At 38.3% G+C, this 21,062-nt stretch overlaps 1 protein-coding gene across 2 annotated transcripts in view; it reads left to right on the forward strand.

Annotated features, from left to right (window-relative positions):
• The window catches only part of PTPDC1 (protein tyrosine phosphatase domain containing 1), a 91,749-nt gene that overhangs the window by 31,836 nt on the left and 38,851 nt on the right, over positions 1–21,062 (forward strand). Inside the window, exon 2 of one of the 2 annotated variants that reach the window (XM_059071756.2) lies at positions 6,433–6,520. The exons of the other annotated variant lie outside the window; for it this stretch is intronic. Within the exon in view, the coding sequence (XP_058927739.1) occupies positions 6,439–6,520 (82 nt within the window). The 5' untranslated portion in view covers positions 6,433–6,438. The remainder of the gene's footprint in view (positions 1–6,432; positions 6,521–21,062) is intronic. 2 annotated transcript variants of the gene reach the window in all.

Below are 21,062 nucleotides of genomic sequence, written 5' to 3' on the forward strand. Positions count from 1 at the left end.
GAATCTGTGCTGGATGCTTTTGATGGCCCTACAGATACAAATAGAGCTAATTTTCTGTTTTAACTCTTAGATTTTGAATGGTCTTGAAATATTCTGTTTCTCAAACTAATGTTTATTATATATTTCAGATCTTTGAAAATTGGTAATTTAACTATGCATATATAGTAACTCTTGGGTTACTAACACCTTTAAAGAAAATTTTCCATTCTTCCACTGTTTTTCCTAGGTTAGAAGAATTACTTTTTCATGTAAAGTATGTCGTGTTGTTTGGTAAAATATAGTATTTAAGCTTTACAACTGTAGATAATTTACAAATAAGGAGAATTTTTTATTTTACTACTTTTAAAGATGACTTTTATAAAGTCATATTAGGATACATATGATATTTTTTAAAGATGGACTATCTTTAATTTTGTAGATTAACTTACATTTTAGCAGTAGTACTGTTAACCTGCAAAAAAGGGACAGCATTTATCACCCCCAAATGGGAGACATTAAATTGGGATTTACATCTTATATTGGAGAAAGTTTTTTGTATTGTGTCACTGGAGCCAGAAAAGTCAAAGGAAAAATCTTACAGGTTGGACTACAAGACAGAGTGAGACTGCTAGGCAAAACACACAACATACTTAAGACATGGTAAGCTATTTTTAAAAAGATGTGCAGGGACTTCCCTGGCGGTCCAGTGGTTAAGACTTGGCCTTCCAGTGCAGGGAGTGCAGGTTCATTTCCTAGTCAGGGAGCTAAGATCCCATATGCCTTGGGGCCAATAAACCAAAACATAAAGCAGAAGCTATATTGTAACAAATTCAATAAAGACTTTTAAAATAGTCCACATCAAAAATAAATAAAAAATAAAAAGATGTGCAGCATATATGATGAAGATTTGATATTAATATAGAAAGACATCTTGCAAGTCTGTAAGAAAGGGGCAAATGTCCCAGTAGGAAAAGGGCTAAATTCTGAAGCAGGCAGTTTATTTACAAGAAATTAACTTTTTTAAAAAAGCTTCTGAAAAACTATTTTGCCTCACTTAAGAAATGCAAAGTAAAACAATAATGAGATGATTCTGTTAAAAAGGTTTAAAATAACTGGCATTGATGAGGATGAGAGAAAAGACTTGTCTTTTAATAAATTGTGTAAATTGGTCAGATCTTTCTGTAGGGCACAGTGGATTGGTATTAGAAGCGTGCAGGCTGTATTCATGTCCCAGCTCTACCAGTGAAAATGTGTAATCTCAAGCAACGTTTCCCACCTGAGAAAATGGAGCTAATAATAGTATATACTGCATAGAGTGATTCTGTAAGAATGACATGGATTTTGTAAAGTAAAGCCCTTAATATAGATCATGGTACTTGGTACACAGACAATTTTAGCTTCTGAAGGAGACTCAATCTGCATATTGAAAGGAACTAATAATCAAGGTTAATGAAAAGGGCCTGTTTCTAATACACTGATTGATATCCAGACTTCTCATCAGCAATGTTGTTTGTTAAAACACAGTAGACGTGACATAGCATGGCTTTCAACCTAGAATTCTGTAAGTAGCCAAATTATCAGCTGAGTATGAGGATAAAATATTTTCAGAATGAGAGGACTTAGAAAGTTCGTCATCCATTCACCTTTCATGAAAAAATTACTTGAGGATAGAGCAAAGCCAAAGCAGAATCTGAGGAACAGTGGCCTCAACTCAGGGGTGCAATTAAAAGAAATCCTAGGTTGATAACTGTTTAGTGGGCCTAGGAAGCTTTTCATCCACATTAGAATTAGGAACCCAAAGGGCTTGGAAAAAATATTTTTAAAAAGCAAGTAGATAGTAGGATCACAATAGTATGATTAAGAATTTGAAAGATCTTAGGGATATGGTAAATATTTGTTTCTTTTGTCAGCAAGAAAAAGGCGATTAAAAATCAGGGGAGGGCTTCCCTGGTGGCGCAGCGGTTGAGAGTCCGCCTGCCGATGCAGGAGACACGGGTTCGTGCCCTGGTCCGGGAAGATCCCACATGCCGCGGAGCGGCTGGGCCCGTGAGCCATGGCCGCTGGGCCTGCGCGTTCGGAGCCTGTGCTCCGCAATGGGAGAGGCCACGACAGTGAGAGGCCCGCATACCGCAAAAAAAAAAAAAAAAAAAAATCAGGGGAAGTCTATGTAAGAAATACATTGTCTAAATTTACAGCAGAACAAAATCTGCCCTTTTTTTAAGGAGCTAATGAAATAAAAGATAATCCACTTGACACTGATGCTTGGAATGTTTTACTTTGAGCAGCACAGGTTTTGTGATACAAGATTGCACTTCTTTTTATATGAGTCCAAGCATAAAACTTGGTAAAAAAAAATTTTAAGGTAAGTGTGTATACAGATATATATATATAATATCTAATACACTCACAATAATTATATTGTATTTCATCTTATTTATTGGAATAAGCCTATAGACAAAGCATGGGAAACTTAATTACAGATATAGCTAAAGCTTTTAAAAATCTTTTAAAAAAAGAAATGATATAGTTAGCAGAACTTGGAAGTGGAGGGGAAAGGTGAAATGGAATAACACAGATAAACTACTTATTTTACAAGGTAAGGAGTCAAGATACTGTTTAAAGTTGATAGAAGAAGAGATGGTTAAAGGATGTTATTTAAAATTACAAAGATAATCAGAAGAATTAAAAATATAATGATGTATTAAATGGGGAAAGGTTTGGCATGGTGGGAGGTTGGTAGAGTAAATGAGCCAATTTCCTCATCTTTTATACCAGGAATTCAATAATCTGGTGAATCATTTAAAAAATGATAAAATAATAACCAGAGATGTACGTATAGTCACTACCCCGCAGAAGAACTAAAGCCTATGTTTACATTATTTACCTCTGGGGAGTAAAGCTTGGGCTGGGAGATAGGAATGGAGACTTTACTTCTCCTTCTATACCATTTATTTCACTTTAAACTTTTATATATGTTTAATTATCTGTACTGAATGTCCATTTTTTAACCTCGAAATGTATTACAGATCATTTTTTAGCCTTTTTTTTTTTTGCTGTACGCGGCCCTCTCACTGTTGTTGCCTCTTCTGTTGCGGAGCACAGGCTCCGGACTCGCAGGCTCAGCGGCCACGGCTCACGGGCTCAGCCGCTCCGCGGCACGTGGGATCTTCCCAGCCTGGGGCACGAACCCATGTCCCCTGCATGTGCAGGCGGACTCTCAACCACTGCGCCACCAGGGAAGCCCAGACCTTTTTTTTTTTTTAACCGTTGTATCCTGATGTGTCTTGAGACTGCTGAAAACTACTTGAGACTGGTGAAATATGATGGTAAGCCACATACACTGCAGACAGAGGAGCTGATTGTTTTTGTTCTGATTTTTGGTGATCACACCCCACCTGAGGGATACATCTCAGCTCTGAGTACTAGGATATGAATAACTATAGAGTGTAAATAGAAAAGGGCATCCAGGTCTGTGAGGTCTAGAACCATTACATATGAAATACGGTGAGGGGAGGAACTGCTGGTGGTTAATCTGGGAAGATGTAATTTGGGAGTAAGGGGAACATGATCGCCAGCCAACTTTTGATATGAGGAAGAAAGGGTTTATTTATTGTTCCTTGTAGTCTCAAAGGGCAGAAATATTTCTGACCAATGGGCAGAAATTACAGAGTGGACACGTTATAAAGAGCTTTCTAACTACCAGAGCTGTGTGATAATGTCAGTGTTACTGTTCAAAGACATTGTGGAGAGAATGCTTTTGTGGGTTAGGATTCTAATAGAGGACTTCTGAGGTTCCTTACAACTTTGAGTTTCTGAGGGGCTAGTTAAAAAGAAAGTTTTTTAAGACAATCCACAATCGTATTTGTACTCTTTACTACCCAAAAGAGTAAAATTAATTCAACACTCTTTAAAGCCATGGGGTTTTTCTGTTTTTTTGTTTTTGTTTGTTATTTTGGCTGCACGGAACAGCACGTGGGATCTTAATTCCCCGAACAGGGATCGAATCCGCGCCCCCTGCATTGGAAGCGTGGAGTCTTAACCACAACATGAAAAGCCACGTTTTCAATGAGCTCTGGGTCTTGGGGATACAGACATAAATAAGACATGAATAGATCCATGAAACTCAGTCTAGTATGCCCATTTCAGCTCAACAGATGTGCAGTGAATGTGTTCTTTACACCAGACTCTCCCCTTCTCTAGAGACAGAGATGAGCAAATCATGGCTTCACCTCTCGAGACCCCGTGGTATGCAGGGGAACCAGTCCAATAGTCGCATTTCATTACATTACAGCTGAAGAGCTTAGGGTGGCATCAGGGAAGCCTTCACAGAAAAAGTGACGACTGGTTCTACCTTGTTACCACATGCTGGATCACCTGGGACATGCTTTATAACTCCTCATCTACAAAACAACCTGGGCTAGAACTCTGACTGCTCTAAAATTCCATGTTTCTAAAATGGTGGTAAATTTTTTTTTGGTCAAAACATGTTTTAAAAGTCCAAATTTTTGAAAAGTCCAAATTTTTGAAAAGTAATATGGTAAAAATGTTTACTGTAAATCTAATCATAATGGATATTCTTTCAAATTAAGTTTTTGCTAATGAGTTTCCTGGAACAACTTGTTCCATTAGTCCACTGACTTCTTGTCTTTATGTAACATTCATTTGAAATATTATACCCATTATAAAAGTTTGTATTAATTAGTATGATACCAGATTTGTATATAAATATTGCAGGAATTTCTTTTTTCTTTCATGTTAGAACACCTCTATGATTTTAATTCTTGTATTTCTTTTGAAGGGAGACAGTTTCATTGAGTAGGACTTTAGATTAAAATTTTTATACCTATTGAGCATATAAAACTTGATTTTAGAAATAAAATTTTAGTGAATTTGAAATTCTTGGAGGACCCCTGAAATTTGTGAAATGATTTTTTTCACAAAAATAAATGCTCTAAGGAAAAATATTAAGGCTGTATTAATTACCACTGTTAATTTATTGGTGCAAAAAATTTCAACAGATTTTTAGAGCATTTAAAAAAAATACATAACCATATAAAAATTATAGTTTGACCCCCCCAGTCATTGATGCCCAAACAATAAATGTGCTTTTTAAAAAAAAAATATTAAAATCATTATTTAGAAAAAAACTTTAATATTGTGTGTGACTTTCTGTTGTGTCACAGTCAACTCTCCCCTTCTAGAACATTCCAAGCTTCTAATCATGGCTTGGTCTTTCTGGTGACCAGCGCCATCCAGGAGTCATCCAGTAGCACACCTAGAGTTAAAGTTGCCTCATTAGAACTGGAATAAAAGAGGCTCCTAGGGCTCCTATCACTTAGGAATTTACGGTGGTCTAGTTGCCCTGTGTCAGGAACCAGGGAACAAAGATCAATATGTGTTTTCCTTATTTCACAATCCAGCACATAATAGGGGCTTCAGAAAGGTGGCAGTTTTTGCTTTTTGACACATAAAAAGACTTACTTAACTTTCCTCAGTGGAGAAACCATAGCAACACAGTGATCACTTAGCCATATAGCTTAGCATGAGCTAGATGAAGACTGTTAACTGTAAAGTCATAAACTCAGTAAACTCTCATTTAATTAGTAAAGAATGAGGGCTTCTGTTTAATTGCCTAATATACTGTCATGTCCACAATAAATGTTACTCCTTGAGCCCAGTTCAAGTACAAATTCCTTCTTCAGGCCTTGCACCTGCCCTCAAATTGGACAGCCCTCTTGCTTGTCCAAGACTGCCTTGTGACACTTAGCACATATTAGCATTATTTGTGTCTACATCTTATCTTCCCAACAGTCTATAAATGTATAGGAAGAGTATGTCTTGTTTTTCTCTGTGATGTCCTTACTGTCTAGCACAGCACTGTCCAGTGGAATATCATGTGAGCCACATATTCAAATTTAAATTCTTCAGTAACAATAAAAAGAATCAGAAAAATAATTTTAATAATGTATTTAACCCAATATATCAAAAATATTTCAGGGCTTCCCTGGTGGCACAGTGGTTGTGAGTCCTCCTGCCGATTCAGGGGACACGGGTTCGTGCCCCAGTCCGGGGGATCCCACATGCCACGGAGCGGCTGGGCCATGAGCCATGGCCGCTGGGCCTGTGTGTCCAAAGCCTGTGCTCCGCAATGGGAGAGGCCACAACAGTGAGAGGCCCGCGTACCGAAAAAAAAAAAAAAAAAAAAAATTTCAATGCCAAATAAATGTAAAAAATTAGATATTTTACATTCTTTTTTTGTACAAGTCTCCAAAATCTTGTATTTTATATCTACAGCATATCTCAAATATGTACTAGCCACATTTCAAGTGCTCAATAACCCCTTAGCTAATGACTGCTATATTAGACAGTAGAAGTCTAGCACATTATAGGTGATTAGCATATGAATATTCTATAGGCAAACCTTCAAAAAGTAATCTTTTTCCCCCCCAACAGACTACCATGGCTGCAGGAGTTTTGCCTCAAAATGAACAACCATATTCTACTTTGGTGAATAACAGTGGGTATCCTGCAAACATGAAAGGTAATAGTTCTTTAATATGCTTTTTGTCTTTGTGTAAACTAGAGTTTAATAAAGTTATATTAAATATATATATATGAAAGAAACGTCTGATTCTTCATATTGGAATCTGAAGTTGCAGGTACTACTTAAAGCCTTTTGTTTATTTCTGCCTTACTATTTTCACCTGTTAAAATTCCTTTTCAAAATCCTGAGTAATGACTTTAGCCTTTTTTATTCCTTAATTTTTTATACAATTTTTGAAGGTTACTTTGCATTTACAGTTCTTACAAAATGTTGACGATATTCCCTGTGTTGAGCTCATCTTACACCCAGTAGTTTGTACCTCCCAGTCCACTACTCCTGTATTGCTGCCCCCACCACTGGTAACCAATAGTTTCTTCTCAATATCTGTGAGTCTTTTATGTTATATTCACTAGTTTGTTGTATTTTTTTATATTCCACATATAAATGATATCATACAGTACTTGTCTTTCTCTGACTTATTCACTTAGCATAGTGCCCTCCAAATCCATCCATGTTACTGCAAATGGCAAGATTTTGTTCTTTTTTATGGCTGAATAAATTCCATTCTGTATATATACGCCACATCTTCTTTATCCGTTCATTTGTTGATGGACACTTAGGTTGCTTCCATATCTTGGCAATTGTAAATAACGCTGCTGTGAACATTGGGGTGCATGTATCTTTTCAAGTTAATGTTTTTCTTTCTTTTGGATATATACCCAAGAGTGGAAGTTCTATATGGTAGTTCTAATTTTAGTTTTTTGAGAAAACTCTATACTGTTTTCCACAGTGGCTATACCAATTTACATTCCCACGAACAGTGTACAAAGGTTCCCTTTTGGGCTTTCCTGGTGGCACAGTGGTTGAGAGTCTGCCTGCCGATGCAGGGGACACGGGTTTGTGCCCTGGTCCGGGAAGATCCCACATGCCATGGAGCGGCTGGGCCGGTGAGCCATGGCCGCTGAGCCTGCGTGTCCAGAGCCTGTGCTCTGCAACAGGAGAGGCCACAACAGTGAGAGGCCTGCATACCACAAAAAACAACAACAACAAACAAACAAACAAAAGGTTCCCTTTTCTCCACATCCTCACCAACATTTGTCATTTGTGTTATTTTTAATGATAGCCATTCTGACAGGTGTGAGGTGATATCTCATTGTGGTTCTAATTTGCATTTCCCTGTTGATTAGCTATGTTGAGCGTCTTTTCATGTGCCTGGTGGCCATCTGTATTTCCTCTTTGGAAAAATGTCTGTTCAGTTCTGCCCATTTTTTAATCAGGTGTGTGACCTGTTTATATCAATATATGTTGGATATTAATTGCTTATTGGTCATATCATTTGCAACTATCTTCTCTCATTCAGTAGGCTGTCTTTTCATTTTGTCGATGGTTTCCTTTGCTGTGCAAAAGCTTTTAGATTTAATTAGGTCTCATTTGTTGATTTTTGCTTTTATTTCCTTTGCTTTAGGAGATAGATCTAAAAAACTGTTGCTACAGTTTATGTCAAAGAGTGTTCTGCCTGTGTTTTCCTCTAGAAGTTGTATAGTACCAGTCTTAAATTTAGGTCTTTAATTCATTTTGAGTTTATTTTTGTATATGATGTTACAGAATGCTCTAATTTCATTCTTTACATGCAGCTGTCCAGTTTTCCCAGCACCAGTTATTGAGGAGACTGTCTTTTCTCCATTGTATATTCTTGCCTCCTTTGTCATAGATTAAGGGACCATAAGTGCTTGAGTTTATACTAGGCTCTCTATCCCTATTGATCTGTGTTTTTGTGCCACTATCATACTGTTTTGATCACTGTAGCTTTGTAGTATAGTCTGAAGTCAGGGAGCATGATTCCTCCAGCTCTGTTCTTCTTCCTCAAGATTGTTTTGGCTATTTGGGGTCTTTTGTGTTTCCATACAAATTTTTAAATTATTTATTCTAGTTCTGTGAAAAATGACATTGGTATTTTGATAGGGATTCCATTGAATCTGTAGATAGCCTTGGTCAGTATGGTCATTTTAACAATATTGATTCTTCCAATCCAAGAACATGGTATATCTTTCCATCTGTTTATGTCATCTTCAGTTTCTTTCATCAGTGTCTTACAGTTTTCTGAGTACAGGTCTTTTGTTTCCTTAGGTAGGTCTATTCTTAGGTATGTTATTCTTTTTGATGCAGTGGTAAATGGGATTGTTTCCTTATTTCTCCTTCTGATAGTTCATTGTTAGTGTATGGAAGTGAACAGATTTCTGTGTATCAAGTTTGTATCCTTCAACTTTACTGAATTCATTAATCAGCTCTAGTAGTTTTCTGGTGACATCCTTAGGATTTTCTATGTGTAGTATCATGTCATCTGCAAACATTAACAGTTTTACTTCTTCCTTTCCAATTTAGATTCTTTTTATTTCTTTTTCTTGTCTGATTGCTGTGGCTAGGACTTCCAAAACTATGTTGAATTAAAGTGGCGAGAGTGGATATCCTTGTCTTATTCCTAATCTTAGAGGAAATGCTTTCAGCTTTTCACCATTGAGTATGATGATAGCTGTGGGTTTGTCATATATGGCCTTTATTAAGATGAGGTGTGTTCCATCTACTCCCACTTTCTGGAGAGTTTTTATCATAACTGGATGTTTGATTTTATTAAAAGCTTTTTCTGCATCTATTGAGATGATCACATGGTTTTTATTCTTCAGTTTGTTAATGTGGTATATCATATTGATTGATTTGCAGATATTGAAAAATCCTTGCATTCCTGGAATAAATCCCATTTGATCATGGTATATAATCCTTTTAATATACTGTGGGATTTGGTTTGGATTTTGGTATTTTGTTGAGGATTTTTGCATCTATGTTCATCAGTGATATTGGCCTATAATTTCCTTTGTTTGATTTTGGTATCCGGGGATGCTGGCCTCATAGAATGAGTTGGAAGTATTCCTTTGCAAATTTTTGGAATAGTTTGAGGAGGATAGGTGTTAACTCTTCTCTAAATGTTTGATAGAATTCACCTGTGAAGCCATCTGGTCCTGGACTTTTACTTGTTGGGGAGTTTTTTTTAAATTACTGATTGTTTCATTACTGGTAATTGGGCTGTTCATAGTTTTTATTTCTTCCTGGTTCAGACTTGGGAGTTTGTACCTTTCTAATAATTGGTTTTTCTGTTTTTTTGTTTTTGTTTGTTATTTTGGCTGCACGGCACAGCACGTGGGATCTTAATTCCCCGAACAGGGATCGAATCTGTGCCCCCTGCATTGGAAGCATGGAGTCTTAACCACAACATGAAAAGCCACGTTTTCAATGAGCTCTGGGTCTTGGGGATACAGACATAAATAAGACATGAATAGGGCTTCCCTGGTGGCGCAGTGGTTGAGAATCCGCCTGCCGATGCAGGGGACACGGGTTCGTGTCCCAGTCCAGGAAGATCCCACATGCCATGGAGCGGCTGGGCCTGTGAGCCATGGCCGCTGAGCCTGTGTGTCCAGAGCCTGTGCTCCGCAATGGGAGAGGCCACAACAGTGAGAGGCCTGCATACCGCAAAAAAAAAAAAAGAAAAAGAAACACAAACGTGGAAGCTAAACAACATGCTACTAAACAACCAATGGATCACTGAAGAAATCAAAGAGGAAATCAAAAAATACGTACCAACAAATGAACACAAAAGCACAACAATCCAAAACCTATGGGATGCAGCAAAAGAAGTTTTAAGAGGGAAGTTTAAAGCAATAGAGTCTTACCTCAGGAAACAAGAAAAATCTCAAATAAACAACCTAACCTTACACCTAAAGCAACTAGCGAAAGAAGAACAAACAAATCCCAAAGTTAGTAGAAGGAAAGAAATCAGAAAGATCAGAGCAGAAATAAATGAAATAGAGATGAAGAAAACAGTAACAAAGAACAGTGAAACTAAAAGCTTGTTCTTTGAAAAGATAAACAAAATTTATAAACCTTTAGTCAGAATCATCAAGAAATACAGGGAGAGGACTCAAATCAATAAAAGTTGAAGTGAAAAAGGAGAAGTTATAACTGACACCACAGAAATACAAAGGATCATAAGAGACTGGTATAAGCAACTATATGCCAATAAAATGGACAGTCTGGAAGAAATGGACAAATTCTTAGAAAGGTACAATCTCCCAAGACTGAACCAGGAAGAAATAGAAAATATGAGCAGACCAATCACAAGCACTGAAATTTAAAAAAAAACTCCCTACAAGTAAAAGTCCAGGACCGATGGCTTCACAGGTGAATTCTATCAAACATTTAGAGAAGAGCTAACACCTGGCCTTCTGAAACTGTTCCAAAAAATTGCAGAGGAAAGAAGACTCCCAAACTCTTTCTGTGAGGCCACCATCACCCTGATACCAAAACCAGACAAAGATACCACAAAAAAAATTACAGGCTAATATCACTGATCAACATAGACACAAAAGTCCTCAACAAAATACTAGCAATCCGAATCCAACAGTACATTAAAAGGATAATACACCATGATCAAGTGGGACTTATCCCAGGGATGCAAGGAGTTTTCAATATCCACAAATCAATTAGTGTGATACACCACATCAAAGTTGTCCCTCCCTTTTGGCCTGCAGAATTTCTGCTAAAAAACCAGCTGATAACCTTATGAGAGTTCTCTTGTATGTAATTTGTTGCTTTTTCCTTGCTTCTTTTAATACTCTCTCTTTAACTTTTGTCATTTTGATTACCATGTGTCTTGGTGTGTTTCGCTTTGGGTTCATCCTACATGGGACTTTATGCTTCCTGGACTTGGGTGACTGTTTCCTTTCCCAGGTTAGGGAAGTTTTCAGCTGTTGTGTCTACAGATATCTTCTCAGGCCTTTTCTCTCTCTCTCTTCTACTTCAGGGACTTCTGTAATGCCAAAATGAGTGCACTTGATATTATCCCAGAGGTCTCTTAAACTGTCCTCATTGCTTTGCTTTTTTTCTGTTCAGAATCAGTGATTTCCACCACTCTGTCTTCTAGCTCACTGATCCATTTCTCTTTATCTTTTAGTCTGCTATTGAGTCCTTCTGGTGTACTTTTCATTTCAATTATTGTATTCTTCATCTCTGATTCATCGTTCTTTATATTTTTTAAGACTTTGTTTAAAAACTTCTGACTTCTCACTGTGTGCATCCATTCTTCTCCCGAGTTCTTTCATCATCTTTAGGATTGTTACTCTGAACTCTTTCTTGGGTAGATTGCCTATCTCCACTTTACGTAGTTTTTTTCTGGGGTTTTATCTTATTCCTTCTTCTGGAATATGTTCCTTTGCCACTTCACTTTGTCTAAGATGTTACTTTTTTTTTATGTATGTGGTAGGTTAGTTACATTTCTTGAGCTTGGAGAAGTGGCCTTCTGTAGGAGATGTCCTATGTGTTACAGCAGTGCACTCCTCTCTCATCATCCAAGCTATACAGTCTAGAGGTTCCCCCTAAAGGGAATGTGTGGGTTCTTCTGTTATGGGGGCTGACTATGTGGATGGTCATTTAGGCTTGGTTGACCCCTAGCCCATTTGGTTGCCAGGCCCTGCATTGTGCAGATGCTGCTGGCTGTTGTTTAGTGGGGCCTGGTCACAAGGCGGCTGGCTACAGAATCCTAGGGAACCCCAGGGCTAGTGCTGGCTCACTGGTGGGCAGGGTCAGGGTCCTGAAGACTCCAGGGCTGTTGCCCGCCCACTGGTTGGTGAAGCCAGGTCCTGGGGTTAGTGCTGGCCTACTGGTAGGCAGAGCCAGTTGTTGGAGTCTGGCTGCATGGTTCAGGGATCCCAGAGCTCATTTCATATAGTTGGTGGCAGGGGTGGGGAGTGGTTCCTGACACAGTTGAGTATGGGGTCTGGGGTGTCCCGAAGGTTGCATTGGCCTGCTAGTGGTCAGGGCCAGGACCCAGCTGGTCCCAGGGTAGGGTTTGGCCTGCTGTGGGTGGCCTGGATCTGCAGGCTGCAGGATTGTCATTTTCTTCCTTCTGGTGTCTGCCCCCTCTGGTGGGTGAGGCTGTTCTAGAAGCTAGTGCAGGCTTCCTGGGGGAGAAGGCCTGGTTCCTGCCCACTGGTGGGTGGAGCTGGGTCCTGGCCCTCTGGGGGGTAGGGCCATATCTAGGGGCGTGTCTTAGAGGTGGCTGTGGTCTCAGGAAGCCTTTGGGCAACCTGTGTACTGATGGGTGGGGTTGTGTCCCTGCCTAGTTATTTGTTTGGCTGGAGGCAGCCCAGCTCTAGTGCATACAGGCTGTTGGGTGAGGCCAGGTCTTAGTGCTAGTCAGCCAAGATGGCAGCTGCCAGCAGCAGTATTCATCCAGCAGAATGTTCCCAAATGTGGCTGCCACCAGTGTTTTTGTCCCCAGAGTGAGCCACAGCTGCCCCCACCTCTCCGGGAGACTCGCCATGACAAGCAGGTAGGTCTGGCTCAGACTTCTGTCAAATTACTGCTTTTTCCCTCGGTCCTGGTGTGTGTGGTTTTGTGTGTGTCCTTTAGGAGTAAAGTCTCTGTTTCCCCAGTTCTATGGGGCTCCTGAAATTAAGCCCCACTGGAGTTCAAAACCAAATGCTCTGGAGGCTCGTCTTCCAGGGCTAGGGAGCCCGATGTGGGACTCAGAATTCTCACTCACTCTGCAATATAATTATTCTCCAGTTTGTGGAGAGTATGGGATTTGATTATATCGTTGAGTACACCCGTCCTACCCATCTCTTGTTTCCTTCTTGGTCCTTAGTTGTAGATCTTTTCTGGTAGGTTCCAGTCTTTTTCATCCATGGTTTTTCTGCATATAGTTGTGATTTTGGTGTGTTCATGAAAGGAGGTGGCCTCAGAGTCTTTCTACTCCACCATCTTGGCCACTCTCTCCTTAGCCTTTTAAGAAGGAATATTGAAAATAATGGGCTTCCCTGGTGGTGCAGTGGTTGAGAATCCACCTGCCAATGCAGGGGACATGGGTTCGTGCCCCGGTCTGGGAAGATCCCACATGCCGTGCAGCGGCTGGGCCCATGAGCCATGGCCACTGAGCCTGCGCTCCGCAACGGGAGAGGCCACAACAGTGAGAGGCCCGCATACCGCAAAAAAAAAAGAAAACAATGTTTGTCTCCTTCATTATCCTCTTAGACTTAAATTACCCAGTTGTTCCTCTCATCAAATGCCTACTTGCAATTCGACCTTTCATTTTTTTCTTCTTTTGTTATTCGCAAGTGTCACTTATAAAGCACATTCAGAAGCATGCTAGCCTTCCTCCTCTTTTTTTTCTCTCCTCTGTCATGGTCCTACAGTTCTGATTTTTACAGGGTGTCCCAGGAAAGGAAGGGTGCTATGACTTGGACTCTTACTGCCACACTCACCCTCACTGTTTCTTACTGTTGAAAGTTCTAAGCTGGAAGTACACCCTGATTTCCTGCCACATTGGCACCACTAGTCTTGCTGCTACCACCAGCAGTTAGCCAAGAGACATGTTGAATAATTTTTCTTGACAGTACCCTTTGCATGATTTTCTTATTGCCTACTCTGGATTTTGCCCAAGTTCACTTTAGTGCTCCTTTATAGGGTTTTTTCCCCTCTAAGTATGAATTAGATAATATAAGGAAAAGCAAAGGAGTAAAGGTCTAAAGGTACTGGAGTTAAATGCTTGCTGGGAATAATTGGTTCACAAAGTTGTTTATGCCTCTTATTGGAAACTAACCACTCCACCAGGGGGTGCTCTCTTTCATCAGGAAAACCAGTGTTTTGTACTTATGACCTTGTCTAAATTCCAGATCCTTGTGGATTCTCCTTCATATGTCTGTGCTGTGTCTGACTCCAGAGGGACTCTAGAGGGACTAATACTTCTGATAATTACCATCTGTGGACAGCTTCTATGTGCCAGACTTGCACTACATTTTCATTTACCTGGTTTTAGAAAGCAGTGCTGTCTAAAACAAATGCAATAATGGTGTCTATTTGCTGCTTCTCTTGTAGAATAATGGAGTTTTTTTTCCCCTAAGTACTCTCCAGCCTAACGAATGTAAGAATCAGATGAGCCTTTTTCTGTATCCTTTCTTCTGTTGGAATGTTACCTCTTAGTTGGTGTTTCTCACCTGGGATTCTTGGGGCTTTTGAGGCGGAGCAACTGTTCACTGTACAGGAGAGCCCTGAGCATTGAAGACATTTAGTATCCCTGCCCCCCTCATCTAGTAATGTCCCTAGATTACAATGACAATCAAAAAAAATATACGTTTCCAAATGCCCCCAAGAAGGTTGTAACCCCTATTGTAATCCACTAGGTAAGCTGATTTTCACGTTTCCAAAAACATTTTTTTAATAAAATTTTCCTCATTGTATAAGTGTAGCTAATTTTTAATTAGGAAAAAATCTGGAAAAATAAAAAAACTTACTTTATATTTAACTTTCTTAAAGTGCATCTTCATTTAGTCAGTTATACTTTATTAGGTTAACATTAGGATGGGGTTAGTATATTTTTTAAACGTTGACTAATGGGTCATGGGAAATTTAAATTAGGGGACATATAAATAAAATAGTAAGGAAAATAGAAAACTCAGGAAGAATTAGCTTTGGAATTAGACCTCAATTTAAATCTTGGTTCTACTGCTTTTGAGGGGGCAAAGCTTATTACGGGAAATTTCAAACATTCACAGAAGTATACAAAATACAATAAAGGTTCCCATGTGGGTACCACCCCCCTGCCATGGAAGCACCATCCCCTATATAGGTACCATCACCCAACTTCAACAATTTCAGCTCACTCACTTCCTCCACTCATTTTCTCTACTTCCATATTACTTCATTTCATTCGTTAATCATATATCATCATTGCAATAACTTAAAAAAATTAACAATAATTGCTTAGGTATCTAAACATTGCTCAGATTTCTACTTGTCTCATAGATGATTGAATCTTTGTTTGAATTGAGATCTGACAATATATATGGTTTCATATATCATACATGGTTGATATGTATCTTACATCTCTTTTAAATTTGGGTTTCCCCCTGTCTCTTTTTCCTTACACTTTATTTGTTGAAGAAACCAGAAATTTTACCTTATAGATTTTGTCACAATCCGTATTTGCTGATTATACCCTCATAGTATTTCCTATAAATTGAATTCATAGAGTCTAGTCAGGTTTTTTTATTGGCACAATATTTCATTGACTGTGCTATATTCTTCCATCAGGATTCCCATGTCGTCTGACTGTCCCTCTTTTTGTAATATTAGTTCTTTTATTTTTGAAATAATTTCCTAACTTACAGAAAAGCACAAAAAAATTTCTATGTATTTTCAACCAGAGACCCCCATTCAAATTTTATCAACTGTATCAATAATATATTTTAATAACAAAAGGATACTTGTCATGTTTTTTCAGTTTCTTTCAATGATCACAGTTAGTCCTTTCTTGACCTTTGTGAACATTACAGCTCAGTTATTTTGCAGTATGTTTCTCAATATGGGTTTATCCACTGTTTCACCATAAGATTGAGGTTATGCATTTTTGGCAGAAACATCACAGAAGTGACTCTACACTTCTTATACATCCTGTCAAGTGACGCAAGATATCATTTTGCCATAAAACTGGAAATGTTAAGTTTGATCACATCAGTAAAGTGGTATCTGCCAAGATTTACCTAATTATACATTATTCTTTCTACCTTCATAATTAATATTTTATGGAGAGATGCTTTGAGACCTTATATATATATATCCTGGTCCTCGTCCAGCTTTTACCCAGTAGTTTCAGCTTTTAATTATTACTATGATAACTAAATGGAGGTTTTCTAATTCCATCATTCTGTAGGCATTTCTTAGTTGGCATTCTACTGTGAGGAAGAACTTTCCCTTTCCATTTATTTGCTCAGTTATTTATTTCAGTGTAGATTCCTCTTTTGTTCAGTGGAATATCATCTTTTACCATCATTTGTTTGATGCTCAAATATGATACTTTAATCTTTGGCCCCTAGCTGTATCATTTTGACAAGTCCCCACCACTCCAGCATTCCTTGCTTTCTAGCACAGCAAGATCTTCCAGTCTCATGTTTCACTTTCCCTATACTAGCCCTGAAATCAGCCTTTTCTCCAAGGAGCCCTTTTAGTGGGAAATGGTATTTAAAAACCAAGATGTACTCACTACTGGATGTGCTAACTACCACTGAAATGTTACAGTTCCCAAGCTCCCTAGGGGACAAAGCTAGAAAATGTATGTTAATACACACACACGTCCACTTTTACATATATATTTATTTTTGTTTCTGTCTATACATATTGAAAACCATGACTTCATATTGGTACCTTCTGTTCTAATCCAACACTTTACCATCATTCTAGCTTTTCCCATTTTTTGTTTATAATTCCCTTCTCTAAGAATGAGAAACCTGGCTCTTATTATCCCCAATATCTTTCCTTATTTATTCAGCCCTCCTTTTCAGCCCTGCCCTCCCAGCCCTGCCCAACCATCATCCATCTTAGCTCTTTTTTCCACACGGAGCCCATGCCCTGCCAGGTCACATACTGTTAGTTGTCTTCCCTGTGTTGGCCCTGACCTCTGCTAAATGACCCTCACTTAGGCCTGCCTTATGGCTGTTTTTTCTTTGATTATATACTTTTTTTTTTTTTTTGGCGGTACACGGGCCTCTCACTGTTGTGGCCTCACCTATTGTGGAGCACAGGCTCCAGACACGCAGGGTCAGCGGCCATGGCTCACAGGCCCAGCCGCTCTGTGGCATGTGGGATCTTCCTGGACCCAGGCACGAACCTGTGTTCCCTACATCGGCAGGTGGACTCTCAACCACTGTGCCACCAGGGAAGCCCCTGATTATATATACATTTTTTAATTAAAATATTGAGATAATTGTATAGTAGTGTTCAACTGTAAGAAATAGTACAAAAAGATCTCATTTACCTTTTACTCAGTTTCTACCAATAGTTACATCTTTGAAAACTACAAAGCATTACTGAAAGAAATTAAAGCTCTGAATAAATGGAAAGACATATTGTGTTCATGGATTGGAAGAATTGTTAAGATGTCAGTACAACCCAACAGGATCTACAAATTCAATGTGATCCCTGTCAAAATCCCAGTGATGATTTTGCAGAAATAGAAAAACTCACCCTAAAATTCACATGGAATCTCAAAGGACCCCCAAATAGCCAAAATAATCTTGAAAAAGAAGAACAAAGTTTGAGGACTTGCTTCCTGATTTCAAAACTTACTACAAAGATAGAGTAATCAAAACAGTGTGGTACTGGCATAAACAAAGACATATAAATGAATGGAACAAAAAAGAGATCCCAGGAGGAAAAAAACCTTGCAAATGTGGTCAATGATTTTTGACAAGGGTGCCAGGACTATTCAGTGGGGAAAAGATAATCTTTTCATCAGTTGTTGTTGGGAAAACTGTATGCACATGGAAAAGAATGGTGTTGAATCCTTACCTTATGCCATATACCAAACTTAACTCAAAATCAAGAACCTGAGAGAGATCAAGATGGCAGAGTAGAAGGACGTAGAGCTTACCTCTTCCCACAAATATATCAAAAATACATCCATATTTGGAATAATTCTTACCGAATACCTACTGAATGCTGGCAGAAGATCTCATACAACCAAAACTGCAGGAAAGATCACCATGTAACCTAGGAATAAACCTGACTAAATAGGTGAAAGACTTATATGCTGAGAACTATAAAACATCGATAAAGGAGATTGAAGATGATTCAACAAAATGGAAAGATATCCCATGCTCTTGGATTGGAAGAATTAATATTGTTAAAATGTCCATACTACCCAAAGCATCTACTGATTTACTGCAATCCCTATCAGATTACCCATGACATTTTTTCAGAACTAAAACAGATAAACCTAAAATTTATATGGAATCATAAAAGGCTTAGAATTGCCAAAGCAATCCTGAGGAAAAGGAACAAAGCTGGAGGCATAACCCTCCCAGACTTCAGACAATATTACAAAGCTACAGTAATCAAAACAGCAGGGTATTGGCATGAAATCAGACATGGATCAATGGAACAGAAGAGACAGCCCAGAAATAAACCCACACACCTACAGTCAATTAATCTTTGACAAAGGAGGCAAAAATATACAACGGAGAAGACAGTCTGTTCAGCAAGTGGTGTCAGGAAAGCTGGGCAGCCACATGTAAATCAATGAAATTAGAACACCCCTTCACACCATGCACAGAAATAAATTCGAAATGGTTTAAGGCCTTAAATACAGCTCAATATGTAAAAAACAACCCAATCCAAAAAAATGAGCAGAAGACCTAAATAGACATTTCTGCAAAGAAGATATACAGATGGCCAACAGGCACATGAAAAGATGCTCAACATCACTAATTATTAGAGAGATGCAAATCAAAACTACAATGAGGTACCACCTCATACCTGTCAGAATGGCCGCCATCAAAAAGTCCACAAATAATAAATTGCTGAAGAGGGTATGGAGAAAAGGGAACCCTCCTACACTGTTGGTGGGATTGTAAATTGATGCAGCCCCTGTGGAAAACAGTATGGAGATTCCTTAAAAAACTAAACATAGAGTTCTCACATGATCCAGCAATCCCGCTCCTGGGCATATATCAGGAAAAGATGAAACTCTAATTCAAAAAGATACATGCACCCCAATGTTCATTACAGCACTCTTTACAATAGCCAAAACATGGAAGCAACCTAAGTATCCGTTCACAGATGAATAGGTAAAGAAGATGCAGTGTATGTGTATACATACACACACACACACATAGTGGAATATTACTCAGCCATACAAACGAATGAAATATTGCCATTTGCAGCAATGAATGGACCTAGAGATTATCATGCTAAGTGAAGTCAGACAGTGAAAGACAAATATCACATGATACCACTTTTATGTGGAATCTAAAACAATGATACAAATAAACAATTACAATTTACAAAACAGAAACAGACTCACATAGGAAATCAACTTGTTTGTGTACCAAAGGGGAAAGTGGGAAGTTATAAATTAAGAGTTTGAGCTTAACAAATACATACTACTATATATAAAATAGATAAACAACAAGGACCTACTGTATAGCACAGGGAACTGTAATATCTTATAATATTGTAATAACCTAATCTGTAAAAGAAAAATATATGTTAACATACAAATTTGAATATATAGTTATATTAACATATATAAGTATATATAAAATTGAATCAATTTGCTGTACATCTGAAATTAACACAGAATTGTAACTCAGCTGTACTTCAGTTTTTAAAAAATCAAAGACCTAAACGTAAGAGCCCAAGGTATAAAACTCTTAGAAAAAAATAAGGGGAAAATCTTCATAACATTGGATTTCTTAATGATTTCTTGATTATGACACCAAAGCACAGGTGACAGAAGAAAAACATAGATAAATTGGACTTCATCAAAACTTAAAACTTTTGTTCATCAAAAGACACTATCAACAGAATGAAGAGTCATCCTACAGAATGGGTGAAACTGTTTGCAAATCATGTACCTAATAAGGGACTAATAACCAGAATTATACAGAACTCCTAAAACTCAACAACCACAAACAAACAACCCTATTCAAAAACAAAGGACTTGAATATAGACTGTTCTCATGAAAAAATATACAGATGTCCAATACCCATTAAAAGATGCTCAACATTATTAACTATTAGAAAATGCAAATCAAAACCACAGTGAGATACAACTGCATATCCATTAAGATGATTATTATCAAAAACACAGAAATGATTGTTGTCAAGGATGTTGAGAAATTGGAACTCTAGTATATTACTGTATTACTGGTAGTGTAAATGGTACAGCCACTATTGAAAACAGTATGGTAGTTCCTCAAAAAATTAAAAATAGAATTACCATATGATCCAGCAATTTCACTTCTGGGTATATAACAAAAGAATTGAAATCAAGGACTTGAGCAGATATTTGTACACCCATATTTATAGCAGCATTCACGCTAACCAAAAGTTGGAAACAACCTGAACATCCATGAATAGATTAATGGATAAAATATGGCAGGTACCTACAAAGGGATATTATCCAGCCTTAGAAAGGAAGGAAATTCTGCACATGCTACAACATGGATGAACTCTGAAGACATTAAGCTATGTGAAATAAGCCAGTCACAAAAAGACAAAAATAATTATCTGGTTCCACTTACATGAGGTACCTAGAATGTCAAGTTCTTAGAGACAGAAAGCACCATGGTGGTTGCCAGGAACCAGGGCAAGAGAGAAATGGGGACTTAGTGTTTAAGGGTATACAGTTTCAGTTTGGGAAAATGAAAAAATTCTGGAGGTGGTTGGTGGTGATGGTTGCACAACAATCTGAATGTACATAATGCTACTTCACTGTACACTTAAAAAGGGTTAAAATGGTAAATTTTATGTTATGTGTATTTTGCCACCATTAACAAGGGAAAAAAGGAAGGGGCTTTCTCTTCCTCATCTTTTTCCTTCCCTTCCTGAATTGAACAGTCCAAAAGCCACTGGGCGGGACCATAAAAAGTAGGCATCCACACCAGAGGGTGAGTAAGGCTGCAGCACTGGAAGCCAAGCAGGGTGAGGTGGATCC

Source organism: Kogia breviceps, chromosome 8 (genome assembly GCF_026419965.1).
Source record: "Kogia breviceps isolate mKogBre1 chromosome 8, mKogBre1 haplotype 1, whole genome shotgun sequence".
Taxonomy (NCBI): domain Eukaryota; kingdom Metazoa; phylum Chordata; class Mammalia; order Artiodactyla; family Physeteridae; genus Kogia; species Kogia breviceps.